The sequence below is a fragment of the Odontesthes bonariensis genome, chromosome 20 (genome assembly GCF_027942865.1).
Source record: "Odontesthes bonariensis isolate fOdoBon6 chromosome 20, fOdoBon6.hap1, whole genome shotgun sequence".
Lineage (NCBI taxonomy): Eukaryota > Metazoa > Chordata > Actinopteri > Atheriniformes > Atherinopsidae > Odontesthes > Odontesthes bonariensis.
In genome coordinates, this window is record NC_134525.1 from 919,286 (window position 1) to 937,419 (window position 18,134).

Sequence of the window (18,134 nt, forward strand, 5' to 3'; positions counted from 1 at the left end):
CAGCAAAGATGGTGTATTTGTAGGAGGATGTCTTTATATTGACGGTTCCGCCTGGTTCAGACAAGCTTCCGTTCCTCGGATGGTGAAAATAAGTCAGAGTGAGACCTCCTCTTCACCTCCTTCAGAAACGCCTGATTCATGACAACAACATCATCGAGCTGCAGACACGGAGTCTTTAACGGATATTTAAGGACATTTATCACCGCGCAGCTCTTGGTCATTGAGTTGTATCACATCAAGGTAACTATCAAACAGCTTTAACACCGACAGCAGCCGATATCAACATTTAGCAGCTGTCAGAAAGCTTCAGCAGCTAGCTTAGCTTAGCCGTTAGCCGACTCTGGAAACTTGTCACTTAGCTTAACTAGCTTAGCTTAACACGGTTAGCTTAACACGGAGGCGGGTTCAGGTTATTTATTAAACTTCTCCGGTGTTGGGTTTGCTCTGCGGACACACCTGTGTGAACAAAAGCTGGTGAAATCAGGTGATATTTACTGCTCTGCGAGTCCTCCCCCACAGTACGCCGAATCCTACATTTCCCAGAATGCACTGGGATAACGTCTATCTTTTCGTCCCCATCGTTTTTTTTTTTTTTTTTTTTTTAAATTTAAGAAAAGTTTCTGATAAAGAGGATCCACGCAGAGCAGGGTGAATGGGTTAATATTTTAAAATAATAGATATCACCGTGTTGTTTCTTTTCTTTTCGTTTTTCTTTTTGTTTGTTTTTTTTTGTTTTGTTTTATACTTGTACTAAGTGTTGCTCTATATTATTTCAAAAATATCTGACTTGCAAGGAAGGACAATTTGAATGTTGGATAATAACTTTGCCCATGATGTCTCCTTGAACATAAGAGCACTCTTATTTTTCTATATATGTGTGTTTTGGAAACATGTTAAACTCAATAAAGATAATGTTGGGAAAAAAAAAAAAAATAGATATCACCGTGAAACTTCCTCAGTTGATTACTTATACAAGTATGAAAATGTATTACAAGTTTTAGAAATTTGTATGTATAATTATGCAATATTAGGCATTAGCTAATTAAATATGCACATATTTGCATGTATTTCCGGAAGCTAGAGCTGAACATATGATAAAGCCAGGTGCAAAATTAATGTTTCATTTTGTTTACACACAAAATGAAATGAATATTACAGAGGGATTTCAGGATATCTGCTTTCATTTCCTAGGAAATCTAAATCTACTGTCCACAGCCTAAAAAAACATCGATTTTCGCCATATTTTTTTTATTATAATGTCACATAAATCTGGCCAGGAATGATTCATCAACAAATCCTTCTGTAAATATCTTCAGAATACTGCTAAGTGTATAACTGGAAAGTTTGGTGTTAGTAGGTGCTCCATAGGCTGAGATATTGATACTGGAAAAATACAAAAGAATGATTTTCAGAAAACGGCATTTAAATATTTAAATAGGGGAATTCAGTTCGGTAAATTTGGGCAAAACGTTCTGCCGCAATTAAACAAAATTTGATGAAATTAACATTTTAGTTTATGTTTTGAAATAACACATTGAAGGAGTAGACTGGCCCAAAATCTAAATATTGACCACTGCATGAAAAATCACTGTTTTTGCCTGCCGTGTCTCGCCTTAAAGGGATAGTTCGCCTCTTTAAAGGGATAGTTCGCCTCTTTAAAGGGACAGTTCGCCTCTTTAAAGGGACAGTTCACCTCTTCTGACATGAAGCTGTGTAACATCCCATATCAGCAGCATCATTTCTGAACATCTTCTTACCCCCTGCTGCGTCCTGTGAGCAGATTTCCAGCCTCGTTTTGGTGCTGATGAAGGTCCATACCGGTCTCCGTGCCGGTCTACGTGCCGGTCTCCGTGCCGGTCTCCGTGCCGGTCTCCGTGCCGGTCTCCGTGCCGGTCTACGTGCCGGTCTACGTGCCGGTCTCCGTGCCGGTCTCCGTGCCGGTCTCCGTGCCGGTCTCCGTGCCGGTCTACGTGCCGGTCTCCGTGCCGGCCAATCATAACAAAGCTCTGTAACCAGAGCTGGGGCTGAGCATTGAGAGTGAAACCTCAGCAGCGAATGTAACAAACTGGGAGCCGATGCTTGTGACCAATGTTCCCTGTACTTTTATCATGTGTCTGGGCAAGCACACCAGCTCCCTGAGCACACTGAGGAGCACTGTGAGCAGCATCAGATGTGCACGCTGTGGCCAAACACCAGCATCACACCTGTTCAGAACCTTGGATCATAGCGAGTTACACGGCTTATTAAAAGAATCAAATCACAGCAGCAATTTTCATTAGTTTACTTTTAATACAAGTGATTTGGCCCACTTAAAATGAAAAAGACAAAAATCTTGTTGTTCATGAGATGTGCAGTATGTTATCTGTTAAGTGTGAGAGTCATGCACGCAGCCTGCATGTTTTGCAGAGTAGACCTTTCTGACTCGAAAAAGAAAAACTCTCCCCCAGTTTCACCGCTTGTTCTTCTGTTTGCACTCAGACCGCCATTCCATCCTAAAAGAACCGCATTTCTTTTTTACTTTGGCGTGGTGAGTGTTGTTAGCTAGCTAACCTGCACGGCGCATATGCAAGCACCATCAATGCTCTGATTGGCTGCATTAGCGTAAGTAAACCGTATCGTATGATTGGCTGAACACCTGTCACTCACTGCGTTACATTGGAAAATGGTACTGAAAAACATTACGCCTGGTATTAGATATTAATGAATACGTTTATGGTGTATTTTATTTAATGCGCTGCATAGATTTTCTTGTGCGCTGTGCGAGCAGCTCAGAGGGAACGTTGCTTGTGACCCATCTCTGGTGTTCTTGCTGTTCTCAGATGGCCGAGCAGAACACGGAGGCGAAGCTGAAGAACCTGCTGAAGCAGGAGAAGATCCAGCTGTGGAACCCTCCGTACACCGATGAGGAGAACCAGGCGGGACGGCAGCACATGCAGGTGGGTCTTAATCCGATCCGGTCCAATTCATAGTCAGATTAAGGCGTCTACATGCAGTTAATAACTCAGTCTGATTGTAATTTAGCCAATAATCCGATCCTGTCCAATTCATAGTCAGATTAAGGTGTCTACATGCAGTTAATAACTCAGTCTGATTGTAATTTAGCCAATAATCCGGTCCAATTCATAGTCAGATTAAGGCGTCCACATGCACTTAATAACTCAGTCTGATTGTAATTTAGCCAATAATCCGATCCGGTCAAATTCATAGTCAGATTAAGGTGTCTACATGCACTTAATAACTCAGTCTGATTGTGATTCAGCCAATAATCCGATCCGGTCCCATTCTTAGTCAGATTAAGGTGTCTACATGCACTTAATAACTCAGTCTGATTGTGATTTAGCCAATAATCCGATCTGATCCCATTCTTAGTCAGACTAAGGCGTCTACATGCACTTAATAACTCAGTCTGATTGTAATTCAGCCAATAATCCGATCCTTTCAGGGCCATGTGACCCCAGTTAGTGAAGAATTACAGAGTTCCACCAGCTGGAAACTGGAGATTTAATGTGGATTATTTCATAAGGGAACCATCTGTATATCTAGGAAATAATGAAATAATAATAATGACCTGCCAGGAACGTCGGCTCGGGTTCTCTGGGAAGCAGGAAAAGCAGTTATGAGAGGTAAAATAGGAAAGTTTAACTCGAATCGACTGAAATGATGGACAGAGGAACACAGCTCCTGGTGCAAACATGGCCCACCTTACCCAAACAGCTTAGACCCCGTGTGGCTGTTCTGCCCTCAGGAGCTGGCGGAGCGCTACGCCCCTCTGCTCCGTCTGCCGGAGGCGGACGTCGGCGGCGCTCTGGAGACGATCCGAGCTCAGGCGGTGAACCGAGGAAAAGGTAACAAGACGTTCAGGGAGACGAGTGTGGCGACGCTGGAGCTGCTGCTGCCCAGAGACAGCAAGAAGGTGCGGGCTCGGCTCGGTGACGCCTAAATAAAGATGTTTTATCTGATGTTAAAGGTGGTTGTTGAACCAGAAAAACAGCAGGCATGAAGCAGGTGTTTCTCTTTCAGGACCCCAAGATGAAGAACTTCCTGGAGACCAGGCTGGACGTTCCGGTGCAGCAGGTGGTGGACAGGTAAATCGGCTCCGGGCGTCGCGTTTCCACGGCAACCTGCAGGCGGGCGTGCTGAGTGTGTTTGTGTGCTGCAGGATCGGGGAGGAGTTCAGTCTGAAGCACATCAAGCTGATCCTGAACGGGAGGACTCTGTGTGCAGGTCAGCGCAGATCAAAGGGCTTTCCCCACCTTTAAAGGGACAGTTCGCCTCTTTAAAGGGACAGTTCGCCTCTTTAAAGGGACAGTTTGCCTCTTCTGACATGAAGCTGTGTAACATCCCATATCAGCAACATCATTTCTGAACATCTTCTTACCCCCTGCTGCGTCCTGTGAGCAGAGTTCCAGCCTCGTTTTGGTGCTGATGAAGGTAGTCCGGCTAGTTGGCTGGGGTTTAAAAAACAAAGCGTTTTGCTTCTCAGAACAATATGCGTTCAACAGAGTAATACATTTGCATCACAAAATGGTTCTCCAGGAAAAAGTCAGACCTCACAATCTCTTGGCCCTATTTTCTCTCTCCCTTCGTATCACTGCCTGCTGCCAGAGAGTCTCTATTATGAGGAGAGGGAAAACTGGCGGCTATTTCCGGGTGGTACTGCACTCTAGGGGACGCCAACGAAGCAGTGCAGAGCAGGCAGAACTCTATGGTGGTACTATGAGATCCACCTTAGATGCAGCCATTGCTTTGGATATAATTTTTTATATTTTTTCATTTTAATTTTCCTAAAGGCAGGATAAATTATCCTGTCAAACGGCACTTGGTTTGATTTTTTTTAGACTCACTAGATTTGTTTAAAATACACATTTATTGTCAGTATTGCATCCCGAGTGACGTCACGCATGTGGCATCACTTTACGGCATGGTCAGTCCTAGCGCTGAGCTAGCAGAGAGGTGTTAGCTCAAATAGTTACAGATTTCAGCACAGCCCTTTTACATACTCTCTGACTAGCCTCTGGTTTAGCTTCGGTTGTTGTTAGCGGCACCAGGTTAGCACTCTGGCACAGTGGACGAGTGCCGTAAAGCAGCCGGTCGTAATCAGCTGTGCGTTCTTCAGATTCCGTTAGCTAGATGCTAGCAGATACTGACTCGCAAATGCCAGACCTGTAAGAAAACAGAAAGCTATAACTCCCAGGTTATTGTATATTCGATATAAATCCACATCCCTCTGTCAGAAATCACAGTATTATTTTCAGGTTTCAGCCGCTAGCGGGGACATTTTTTGAGTTATTAGCGCCAGCCCTATGGCCAATGGTCATTCTGCACTCGCTCGCCAGCGCCCCCAGAGAAAATCAACTGAACTGCAGCCAAATTTTTTATAATGGGGCAAATAGGAAGTGGAACGGCTGTCTGTAAAAGGGCTGTGCTGCTGCCGCCTGCCGACAGCCGCACCTGTTACGGTGTTTGCTGCTCGGAAGCAGCGGACTGCTCCCTCTGCACAGAAGGTAAAGGAAAGGAAATGAAAGGAAACAAAAGGAAAGGAAAGGAAACTAAACTAAAGGAAATGAAAGGAAACAAAAGGAAAGGAAAGGAAACTAAACGAAAGGAAAGGAAAGGAAAGGAAACTAAACGAAAGGAAAGGAAAGGAAACAAAATGAAAGGAAAGGAAACTAAACGAAAGGAAAGGAAACTAAACGAAAGGAAAGGAAAGAGAAGGAAAGGAAAGGTCTGACTTTTTCCTGGAGAACCATTTTGTGATGCAAATGTATTACTCTGTTGAACGCATATTGTTCTGAGAAGCAAAAGGCTTTATTTTTTAAACCCCAGCCAACTAGCCGGACTACCTTCATCAACACCAAAACGAGGCTGGAACTCTGCTCACAGGACGCAGCAGGGGGTAAGAAGATGTTCAGAAATGATGTTGCTGATATGGGATGTTACACAGCTTCATGTCAGAAGAGGCGAACTGTCCCTTTAAAGGAGGCGTATTCTGCTGTTTCCTGAGCTCTGAGCGGGACCTTCCAGGCTCAGCAGGAGCTCAGCTCCACCCTCTCTGTGAGGTCTGCTCCTCACCAACAGCTGAACATTTATTGCAGGAAACACCGACATAATGAACCAAAAACCCTTCGGCTCCATGTATAAGGCGGCCTCAGGACACTTTAAAACTTTATTCTTGTCATTCTGTGGATATAAAACTAAGAATAAAGCCATTGTTGCAGTTCTGAGGAGGATGTTCTAACGTGTGGTTCCCTGCAGACCAGCGTCTGGACGAGCAGGGCGTGAAGAACCACAGCAAGATGATGGTGCTGAAGGTGAGTGACGCCGAGCAGATGACCAGGGAGGAAGAGGAGAAGAAGAACCAGAGCGAGAGCCTCCAGCGGACAAAGAAAGGCTTCCAGATCCTGTCTGAGAGAGGTGCTAACTCTGCTTTCCCATCTTTGTTGTCTGTCCTGGAGCTTCTCTTTGCCATGTGCCAAAGGATCCTGCTGCACATGATTCATGTTTATCTGAACAAATCCCCATCTGTTAGACGGCAGCGAGGATCCAGACACCACGCCGTACCTGGAGATCGCAGACCAGAGGGGAAACCCTCTGAAGATCCCCCACCAGGAGAAGAAGGTAAGCTGAGCGCCGTCTCTCTGACGTTAGAGTCAGTAACTTCCACACCAGGGCTGTAGACGAATTAAAAATGGGTCGAGCTCCTGAAAAAGGTCGATCATCAATCCCGTAGGTCTGTGTGACGTTCGAGTTTTCTTTTAGACCTCTTTAGTCATACTGTGGGCCACTTCTGGACTAAAGCTGGTTCCACAGAGAGGGGCCTGATAACTGAAGGCTCTGCCTCCCAAACTGGCAGCTGGTTCCACAGAGAGGGGCCTGATAACTGAAGGCTCTGCCTCCCAAACTGGCAGCTGGTTCCACAGAGAGGGGCCTGATAACTGAAGGCTCTGCCTCCCAAACTGGCAGCTGGTTCCACAGAGAGGGGCCTGATAACTGAAGGCTCTGCCTCCCAAACTGGCAGCTGGTTCCACAGAGAGGGGCCTGATAACTGAAGGCTCTGCCTCCCAAACTGGCAGCTGGTTCCACAGAGAGGGGCCTGATAACTGAAGGCTCTGCCTCCCAAACTGGCAGCTGGTTCCACAGAGAGGGGCCTGATAACTGAGGGCTCTGCCTCCCAAACTGGCAGCTGGTTCCACAGTGAGGGGCCTGATAACTGAAGGCTCTGCCTCCCAAACTGGCAGCTGGTTCCACAGAGAGGGGCCTGATAACTGAAGGCTCTGCCTCCCAAACTGGCAGCTGGTTCCACAGAGAGGGGCCTGATAACTGAAGGCTCACATGGGGTATTCCAGGTTCTTGAGGATTATTTGTTTTTAAAAGTTGTATTCACGGCCCTGTTCCTGTGATTTAGTGTTGCTGCGTACATCCACACCAGCAGGGGGCGCTGCAGGCTGTCTGACTTACCTTTCCTGTGTGTGCTCAGGCTCTGATTCTGGCCATGGGCTTCCACGAGAAAGGCCGCTCTCTGATGAAGAGGAAGCAGTACGACAACGCTCTGTGTCACCTGCTGCAGGCCGACCAGCAGTTCAGGTACAAACCGGCTAAAGTTCTGGTTCTTACCCCAGAACGGAATAAATAAAGAAATACGTAAATGACTGAATAGATAAGTTAGTATTATTGTAAATGCTAATCTAATTCGGTAGAAAGTTAAATAAATGCTTTTTTCCTGCTTTGATTTTCATCGTTTAAAGTTAATTTTTTCTGCCACTCGAGGCATTTGTTTGAAAATTGGAGTTCTTTGTTTATTTATTTTTGTATTATTTTCCTTCCATCGTGTTGATCTATTTTTGATTTCACCAAACAATTAAGAAAAAAAATGATTTCAGGACATTTATATTCTTTCCTCTTTGCATTTTCTCCTCCAGTTTATTACCTTAAACCCGTTTATTTCCATGTTTGCTGTTGCTACATTCATGAATGCTTTTCTGCTTCATTATGCAAATGAGGGGGCGGTCTTTCACAGGGCCTCTCACCTATTGGCTGATCATCTGGCTGCAAAGATCTTATTTTAAAACGTGGGGATTGATTCACAGATGGAACGTAACAGTTTGTTCTCTAAGGCTGTGTTCGAAACCGCATACTACATACTGCATACTACATACTACATACTACATACTGCATACGACATACTGCATACTACATACTGCATACTACACACTGCATACTGCATACTACATACTACATACTACATACTGCATACTACATACTGCATACGACACACTGCATACTGCATACGACATACTACATACTGCATACTACACACTGCATACTGCATACTACATACTACATACTGCATACTACATACTGCATACGACATACTACATACGACATACGACATACTACATACTACATACTGCATACTACATACTGCATACGACATACTACATACTGCATACTACATACTGCATACTACATACTGCATACTGCATACTACATACTGCATACTACATACTGCATACTACACACTGCATACTGCATACTACATACTACATACTGCATACTACATACTGCATACGACATACTACATACGACATACGACATACTACATACTACATACTGCATACTACATACTGCATACGACATACTACATACTACATACTGCGTACTGCATACTACATACTGCATACTGCATACTACATACTGCATACTACATACTACATACTGCATACTACATACTACATACGACATACGACATACTACATACTACATACTGCATACTACATACTGCATACGACATACTACATACTACATACTGCGTACTGCATACTACATACTGCATACTGCATACTACATACTGCATACTACATACTACATACTGCATACTACATACTGCATACTACATACTGCATACTACATACTGCATACCGCATACTGCATACCGCATACTACATACTGCATACTACATACTGCATACTACATACTGCATACTACATACTGCATACTACATACTGCATACGACATACTACATACGACATACGACATACTACATACTACATACTGCATACTACATACTGCATACGACATACTACATACTACATACTGCGTACTGCATACTACATACTGCATACTGCATACTACATACTGCATACTACATACTACATACTGCATACTACATACTGCATACTACATACTGCATACTACATACTGCATACCGCATACTGCATACCGCATACTACATACCGCATACTACATACTGCATACTACATACTGCATACTGCATACTACATACTGCATACTACATACTGCATACTGCATACTACATACTACATACTGCATACTGCATACTGCGTACTGCATACTACATACTGCATACTACATACTGCATACTACATACTGCATACTGCATACTGCATACTACATACCGCATACTGCATACGACACACCGCATACTGCATACTACATACTGCATACGACATACTACATACTGCATACTACACACTGCATACTGCATACTACATACTACATACTGCATACTACATACTGCATACGACATACTGCATACTACATACTACATACTGCATACTACATACTGCATACTACATACTGCATACGACATACGACATACTACATACTACATACTACATACTGCATACTACATACTGCATACGACATACTACATACTGCATACTACATACTGCATACTACATACTGCATACTATATACTACATACTGCATACTACATACTGCATACTACATACTGCATACTACATACTGCATACTACATACTGCATACCGCATACTGCATACTGCATACTACATACTGCATACTACATACTGCATACCGCATACTGCATACTGCATACTACATACTGCATACTACATACTGCATACTACATACTGCATACTACATACTGCATACTGCATACTGCATACTACATACTGCATACTGCGTACTGCATACTACATACTGCATACTACATACTGCATACTGCATACTGCATACTACATACTACATACTACATACTTCATACGACATACGACATACTGCATACTACATACTACATACTGCATACTGCATACTACATACTGCATACTACATACTACATACTGCATACTGCATACTACATACTGCATACTACATACTGCATACTGCATACTACATACTGCATACTACATACTACATACTTCATACGACATACTACATACTGCATACTACATACTACATACTGCATACTCATCGATCAGACAGTATGCAGAGCGTTTACCCACAATGCATTTGGCTCCTGCCCGAGCCGAAATCAGCCGGCCTGAAGCTGATTTCCCTTAAGCTCTAAACTCTGTAAACTTTAGCAACATTTGAAACATTTTCAGGTGAGAAAGTAGTCGTTTAGATCCCCAACGTGTTGAAAACCTGACAAAATACCGGCTGTTTACAATTTTGTTCCCACGAATTCGGCGCTACTAAAGCTAGCCGCAGTTAGCTAACGCACTTCGTGTTATTTTCACAAAATAAAATACCCGTTGCCTTTTATCATAGGGAAAGCCATTACCATACAATTGGTGCTTTTCGTTGTAGCTAGCTTGAAACTGAAACGTTTTGACAGGAAATGACGATCGGCGACGTCACGTTACGTTGCATCTTGGGTAGTTTGAGTATGAGTAGTAACCTCATGATGCATACCCAACATTTCAGAGAATCTAGTATGCATCCGGGAACTTCTGCTTACTCAAACTCGCACACTAACTCAAACAGTTAGTATGAGTAGTAGGAGAAGTGTGCGGTTTGGAACACAGCCCGAGTCTTGGGTTTGTTGTGGTGCTGCCGGCAGCGGTTCAGTGATGCGTTGACGTCTCTGTGTGAGCAGTAAGTGCGGCTCGGCTCTGCTCAGCTCGGTGGATAACTTCGCCGTCCTGCAGCTGGACATCGTGTGGTGCTACCGGGCGCTGGAGGCGCTGTCCTGCCTGGACGACAGCCGCAGCCGGCTGCAGAGAGCCGAGGACTGTTTCCTCAAGTGTTACGGCGAGCAGCAGCAGAGGCTGCTCATGATCAAGGTGAGACACGTTAACCTTTAAACCCCACAGCAAGCAGTTTGACAGCCTGTCGTTCACATGTTTATTCACTTTGTCATTTATCATTCATGCATTTACACATTTACTCATTCATCTCCGTGTTTATCGACACTTTGCTAAATTCTGCAAAATTATACGGAATAAAATCCTCTATGAAAGTATTTAATGTGTATTTTTTATTTAAGGCATTTTAATGTGAAAATAAGGCAAAATAAAACAAAAAGTCTGTATGCAGCTTGGAATTAGAGCAGAATTTTTAATTTTTTATTGTATTTATTTATTTATTTTTAGCTTTTTATGCCTTTAATGGATAGGGCAGTGTATACAGACAGGAAGCAGGGGGCAGAGAGAGGGGGAACAACACACAGCAAAGGGCCGTCTGATGCGGGACTTGAACCGGGGCCAGCTGCAGCGAGGACTATAGCCTCCGTACATGGGGGGCCTGCTCAGCCCATTACGGCACGGACCCCCCCCAAAAATAGAGCAGAAATGTCACATTTAACACTCGTTGCTGGTTAATTGAATATATATCTATGATTTATTGACATATCAGTGTGGGTGAAGTCAGTTTAAAGTGATTATCAGTGACAAAAGTTCTTAAATAAATCTTAGATTTTAATACCTTAAGGCAAGACACTACAGGTGAATAGGGTAATATTTTAAAATAATAGATATCATCATGAAATTTCATCAGTTGGTTAAAAAAAATGTATTACAAGTTTTAGAAATTTGTATGTTTAATTATGCAAATTAGGCATTATCTCATTAAATATGCACAAATTTGCACATATTTCCGGAAGCTAGATCTGAACATGTGATAAAGCCAGGTGCAAAATTCTTTTTTCATTTTTTGTTACACACAAAATGAAAAGAATATTAGAGGGATTTCAGGATATCTGCTTTAATTTCCTAGGAAATCAAAATATACTGTCCATAGCCTAAAAAACATCGATTTTCGCCATATTTTTTTATTATAATGTCACATAAATCAGGCCAGGAATGATTCATCAACAAATCCTTCTGTAAATATCTTCAGAATACTGCTAAGTGTATAACTGGAAAGTTTGGTGTTAGTAGGTGCTCCATAGGCTGAGATATTGATGCTGGAAAAATACAAAAAACTGATTTTGAGAAAATGGCATTTAAAGATTTAAATAGGGGAATTCAATACATTTGTATTAGAAACGATTGCTGAAAAACAGAATAAATGCTCAGGCCCTTAGTAATGCTAATATTGAATAAAAAATCTTTATAGCAGGTTGAAAGAACACATATTGAAGGAGTAGACTGGCCCAAATTGGCCACGGCATGAAAAATCCCTGTTTTTGCTTTAAGTTAAGGAAGTTATGCGTTCTTTAGGAGGAGGACGCTGCAGTACCAGGTTCTGCCACCAGGTGTTTTCAGACGTGTTGGCGTGTGTTTTCAGGGTAACTCGGGCAGAGAGGAGGTGCTGTTCCTCCGTCTGTACCTCCTGCAGAGTCTCCTCTCCTACATCGAAGGAAACGACTCCCAGGCCCGACTGCAGCTGTCCAAAGTACGTCCAGATGTTCGTACGTCCAGATGTTCGCTGCAGGAGCGGCTCCCTCTGCGTTCAGCGTCTGTAACCTGAGCTCGTGTGTCCGTCCGTCAGGTGGAGTCTCTGTACGGCCGCCTGTGTCCGGACTCGGAGAAGATGGCTCAGCTGATGGCGCTGGGTTTCACGGAGAGAGAAGCTCGCCTGGGACTCAGAGCGTGTCAGGGAGACCTGCAGGAAGCCGCCATCCACATCAGCAACCGCCGACAGGTGAGACGCACCAGTTCCAGGCACGGGAGTCTGAACGTGGGACCGTTTACTCGGGTTTACTGACTCTGAACACAAAGAGCGTCCACCCAAACAGACTTTAAGAGGAACAAATGCAGCTCAAACTGCCTCACAGAAGTCTTAAGTTTCAAGTTTACGGCTCTTAGGGAGAGGAGAGACATCCCGGCTGGGTGCTTTACACTGAATTATTCCAGTTTCCTTCCTCTGTCAGGTGTCCTTTTAAAGGCTCAGTTGGGCTCCCCCTGGTGGCAGAGAAGGGGATTACAGAAACCTAACCCTTAAAGGGACAGTTCGCCTCTTCTGACATGAAGCTGTGTGACATCCCATATCAGCAACATCATTTCTGAACATCTTCTTCCCCCCTGCTGCGTCCTGTGAGCAGAGTTCCAGCCTCGTTTTGGTGTTGATGAAGGTAGTCCGGCTAGTTGGCTGGGGTTTAAAAAATAAAGTGTTTTGCTTCTCTGAACAATATGCGTTCAACAGAGTAATACATTTGCATCACAAAATGGTTCTCCAGGAAAAAGTCAGAGCTCACAATCTCTTGGCCCTATTTTCTCTCCCTTCGTATCACTGCCTGCTGTGCAGACCGTGAGGACTAGTTTCAGGGCCGGGACTCGTTTGAGGGCCGGGACTCGTTTGAGGGCCGGGACTCGTTTGAGGGCCGGGACTCGTTTGAGGGCCGGGACTCGTTTGAGGGCCGGGACTCGTTTGAGGGCCGGGACTCGTTTGAGGCCGGGGCTCGTTTGAGGGCCGGGACTCGTTTGAGGGCCGGGGCTCGTTTGAGGGCCGGGACTCGTTTGAGGGCCGGGGCTCGTTTGAGGGCCGGGGCTCGTTTGAGGGCCGGGACTCGTTTGAGGGCCGGGACTCGTTTGAGGCCGGGACTCGTTTGAGGGCCGGGACTCGTTTGAGGGCCGGGACTCGTTTGAGGGCCGGGACTCGTTTGAGGGCCGGGACTCGTTTGAGGCCGGGACTCGTTTGAGGGCCGGGACTCGTTTGAGGGCCGGGACTCGTTTGAGGGCCGGGACTCGTTTGAGGGCCGGGACTCGTTTCAGGGCCGGGACTCGTTTCAGACCATCGTCTGAACCAGAGATCCTCATTGTGCGGCTCCTCAAGCTTTAATTGGCGGCTCGCACTCGCATAGTAGCTCATTACAATATGGTAACAATAACAATACATTTTTTCAAATAACACACAACGAATACTGCACAGTATTAAGTATTTTTATCAAGTTTGCGTTTTTGTAGTATTAAAGTGATATGAAGGGAGAGAAAATAGGGCCAAGAGATCGTGAGGTCTGACTTTTTCCTGGAGAACCATTTTGTGATGCAAATGTATTACTCTGTTGAACGCATATTGTTCTGAGAAGCAAAAGGCTTTATTTTTTAAACCCCAGCCAACTAGCCGGACTACCTTCATCAACACCAAAACGAGGCTGGAACTCTGCTCACAGGACGCAGCAGGGGGTAAGAAGATGTTCAGAAATGATGTTGCTGATATGGGATGTTACACAGCTTCATGTCAGAAGAGGCGAACTATCCCTTTAACAAAAGAAACTCACTTTATCTTTTTAATTTGTCTTTCAGGGCAACATAGTCAGACTTAGTAAATCGCTGCCCAGAAATGTATTTTTTGCCTCCGTAACAGATCAGGAACTCTGAGGTTTCGGTCCACGTTTGGTTCGTCTGCGCCTGTAAAAGTGATGTCGTTGTGTTTGCTGCGTTCAGGAGCGTCAGGAGCTGATGCACCGGGAGAGGCAGAGGAGGAGGACCAGGGTGGAGGCCATCTCCACCCTGGTGGAGCTGGGATTCTCCCGGAGAGACGCTGCCAGAGCTCTGCACCACGCCGAGGGAAATGTGGACAAAGCTTACGCCGTCAGTCGCTTCCCCGCCTCCTTCAGCTCATTCATACATTCAGTGTTTCACAGATAGGGCCGGGCAACGATTAAAATGTTTCATCTAATTAATCGCATGATTTCCCAGATTAATCACGATTAATCACAGTTGTACGCAGAATCCAAAAATGAATCCAAAAGTAGCGTATAGCTTTTAGCATTTAGCTTTATTTTAAATGTGCTGCCATATGAATGAAAGTGCCATAACATTTGTTGTGCAAACACACTTTTAACATCAGCATCTTTCTGTAGTTTTTATGTAGAAGCCTCGCTCCACTGTCTGTTTCCTTGAATGACTTGCTGCTATCAGTTGTGTGTTTTGCCTTTAAGTGATATTTTAGACTGGAACTACTACGCTGAGAAGACAATTCAACTTGGCAGTGTTTACAGATGACTTTGGTTCTGTCGACTCCGCCGTCTGGAAGAACTTTAACATGAAAATGGCCGAGTAAAAGTTCCGTACCCTTCTCCATGTTTGGTGGATCCGCCGATTACTTTCTTTTCCTGTTCCACAGCAGACAGCAGCAGACTTTTACAAAATAAAAGCCTGTGAGCAGCAGACTTTTACAGAATAAAAGCCTGTGAGCAACAGATTTTTACAAAATAAAAGACTGTGAGCAGCAGACTTTTACAAAATAAAAGCCTGTGAGCAACAGACTTTTACAAAATAAAAGACTGTAAGCAACAGACTTTTACAGAATAAAAGCCTGTGAGCAACAGACTTTTACAAAATAAAAGACTGTAAGCAGCAGACTTTTACAAAATAAAAGACTGTAAGCAACAGACTTTTACAAAATAAAAGCCTGTGAGCAGCAGACTTTTACAAAATAAAAGCCTGTGAGCAACAGACTTTTACAAAATAAAAGCCTGTGAGCAACAGACGTTTACAAAATAAAAGCCTGTGAGCAACAGACATTTACAAAATAAAAGCTTGTGAGCAACAGACGTTTACAAAATAAAAGCTTGTGAGCAACAGACGTTTACAAAAGACAAGCTTGTGAGCAACAGACTTTTACATTTAAAAAAAAATTTAAATAATAAAACCTGCATTAATGCGCGATAAAATATTTATCGGCTTTAAATAATTAACGCGTAAACTCGCCCAGCCCTAGTTGAAAAACAAATATTTCACAATATCTGTAATATTTCAGTATTTTCCTGCATCTCTGACGCTGTGTGTCACTGATCTCAGATCCTGCTGGACTCCAGTCAGGCTGCTCAGGCCACCAACAACAACACAGAGGGGGCGGTCAGTCCAGAGAAGGTGGAGCAGGTGGGACTTCATTCCAGATGCCGTTGTCCCCTGTGTGTTTGTGTTCAACCCAGCTGTTGTCATCCAGATGTTGTTTGTGCGTCTGCAGCTGCTGTATTTGGGTTTCGAGAGGGACTCGTCTGAAGCGGCGCTCAGACTGACGGACGGAGACGTTCCATCAGCAACTCAGCTGCTGCTGGACAACCAGGGGGTCCTCTCCTCAGAGCTCCTGTCCCCACCCTCCACCTCCTCCTCCCCATCCTCCGAGGAGCCCAGCACCTCCTCCAACTCCCCAGGTGAAACGCACACCTCAGCTGTGTCTGTGTATCCATCAAGAAGCAAACTTTTTTAAAGTTTCTTCATCAGACTCGTCTCCATCGGCCAGCTTTTAGTAAATAAATGTTTTTGTAATGCGAGCAGCAGGTGGTGCTGTAGGCTATTTCTCACATGTCTGTACAGGAAACTAAACCTGGAGGAAGAAAACACTAAACCAGTCCAGACCTTTTGACCTTTTTATCATTTCAACCATGTGTTCTGGTTTAGTTGATCAGTAGCACTTTACACTGCGATAATAAGATTGAAAAAGAGGTAATAAGCAGGCAATAAACACGTAATAACAAGGCAATAAACACATAATAACAAGGCAATAAACAGGTAAACACCAGGCAATAACCAGGTACTAACCAGGTACTAACGCATTTTTATTATATTCTATATTATATTATATTCTACGTGTATTACCACATTATTATTATGTTATTACAGCATTTATGGCACCATTGTTCTTATTTCTACAGTGTTGCCTAACTGTTACCAGATGGTTTTGCAGCTCTTTATTCCCCCGTTACTTCAGTTCTGCTCTCTTATGCCTCCATGTGGCCATTGTTTGTACCTGGTCATTACTTTGTTATTACCTGGTTATTTCTATCTTATTACTTTGTTATTACTTTGTTATTACCTGGTTATTTCTATCTTATTACTTTGTTATTACTTTGTTATTACCTCGTTATTTCTATCTTATTACTTTATTATTACCTGGTTATTTCTATCTTATTACTTTGATATTACTTTGTTATTACCTCGTTATTTCTATCTTATTACTATGGTGTAATTCAAAGTGTAGCTTTTGTTGATCGGTTGGTGTTCGTGTGACAGAAATGTGCCTGTTTTGTCTTCAGAGGACAACGAGTTGGTCAACGAGGTGTTGGAGGACATTTCCCGTCATGAGGAGGACTATCTGGACCTGACGCTGGAGGAGGAGAGCGACCTCATCGCCGTCATGAAGACCTACCTGAACCGGGAGCCCACCCTCACCGTGTGACACCGTGTGCTCTGTGTGGCCCTATGGAGGACGCTCATCGACATAAGGCCTTTAACCACACGCCCTGTTCTAACCTAAACCCAGAAACAAATCTGAACCCCCGAAAAAGACCTCAAAATGTCTGACTCCAAAGTGAGGCGCCAACTGCTCACATAGTGGATTCACATGCACTCCAGAAGTTAAAAAAAGTTCAGATTAAAGTGCCAAAGCAGTCTGACGAGGCCTCAGAATAACCCCCAGTAACTTTAAAGCTTGTTTTTTCCTGCACTGGTTCAGTTTGGATGGTTGAAACTGTTCCGACTGACCGAGCAGGTTTGATTTCAGTTAACAAATCCACACTTTTCCCACTAAGTTTGTTCATGGAAATGATCGGTTCTGTGTGACGGACGTTGGACTCTGGGTCGACCAAAGGAAGGCGTCGTTGGTTTGTCGCTGTTCTGATCATTCTGTTGATTTTCATTATGTTGATTTTCTTTCCACTTGAGTTTTGTGTCGACCGCCTCGTGCTGATGGCGCCAATAAAAATGAAGGATTCTGTTCAGTTGATTTGTCTGAGAAGCTGAAATGTGTTCAGAGGTGGCCCAGTTGTTTGGTCCCAGCTGGAGCAGCTCAGTCCTGAACAGTTCCAGTTTGGAGCTTCAGGGCTCATAGAAGTCCATTTCTTATCTCTCGCCCCTTTGACACTGCCGAATAACCCGCGTTTAATTCGCGAATTTAGCGTGTCCGCTGTTCCTTTCACACTGATGACCTGTCAACTCGACTCGCCTTTCGTCGGACCCTAGTCTTTTTGCCGAGCCGAGTTTGG

General features: G+C 44.0%; 1 protein-coding gene across 1 annotated transcript; it reads left to right on the forward strand.

The window, feature by feature from the left end:
* Positions 1 to 61: 61 nt before the first annotated feature.
* nub1 (negative regulator of ubiquitin-like proteins 1) lies at positions 62 to 17,870 on the forward strand. Its single transcript, XM_075451948.1, has 15 exons — positions 62 to 240; positions 2,820 to 2,936; positions 3,746 to 3,913; positions 4,021 to 4,085; positions 4,160 to 4,224; positions 6,256 to 6,414; positions 6,530 to 6,618; positions 7,478 to 7,584; positions 10,860 to 11,046; positions 12,491 to 12,598; positions 12,695 to 12,847; positions 14,590 to 14,736; positions 15,949 to 16,029; positions 16,118 to 16,304; positions 17,187 to 17,870. Exons 1-15 carry the CDS (start codon positions 139 to 141, stop codon positions 17,327 to 17,329), a joined length of 1,878 nt encoding a protein of 625 aa, XP_075308063.1. The 5' UTR covers positions 62 to 138; the 3' UTR covers positions 17,330 to 17,870.
* Positions 17,871 to 18,134: the final 264 nt, after the last annotated feature.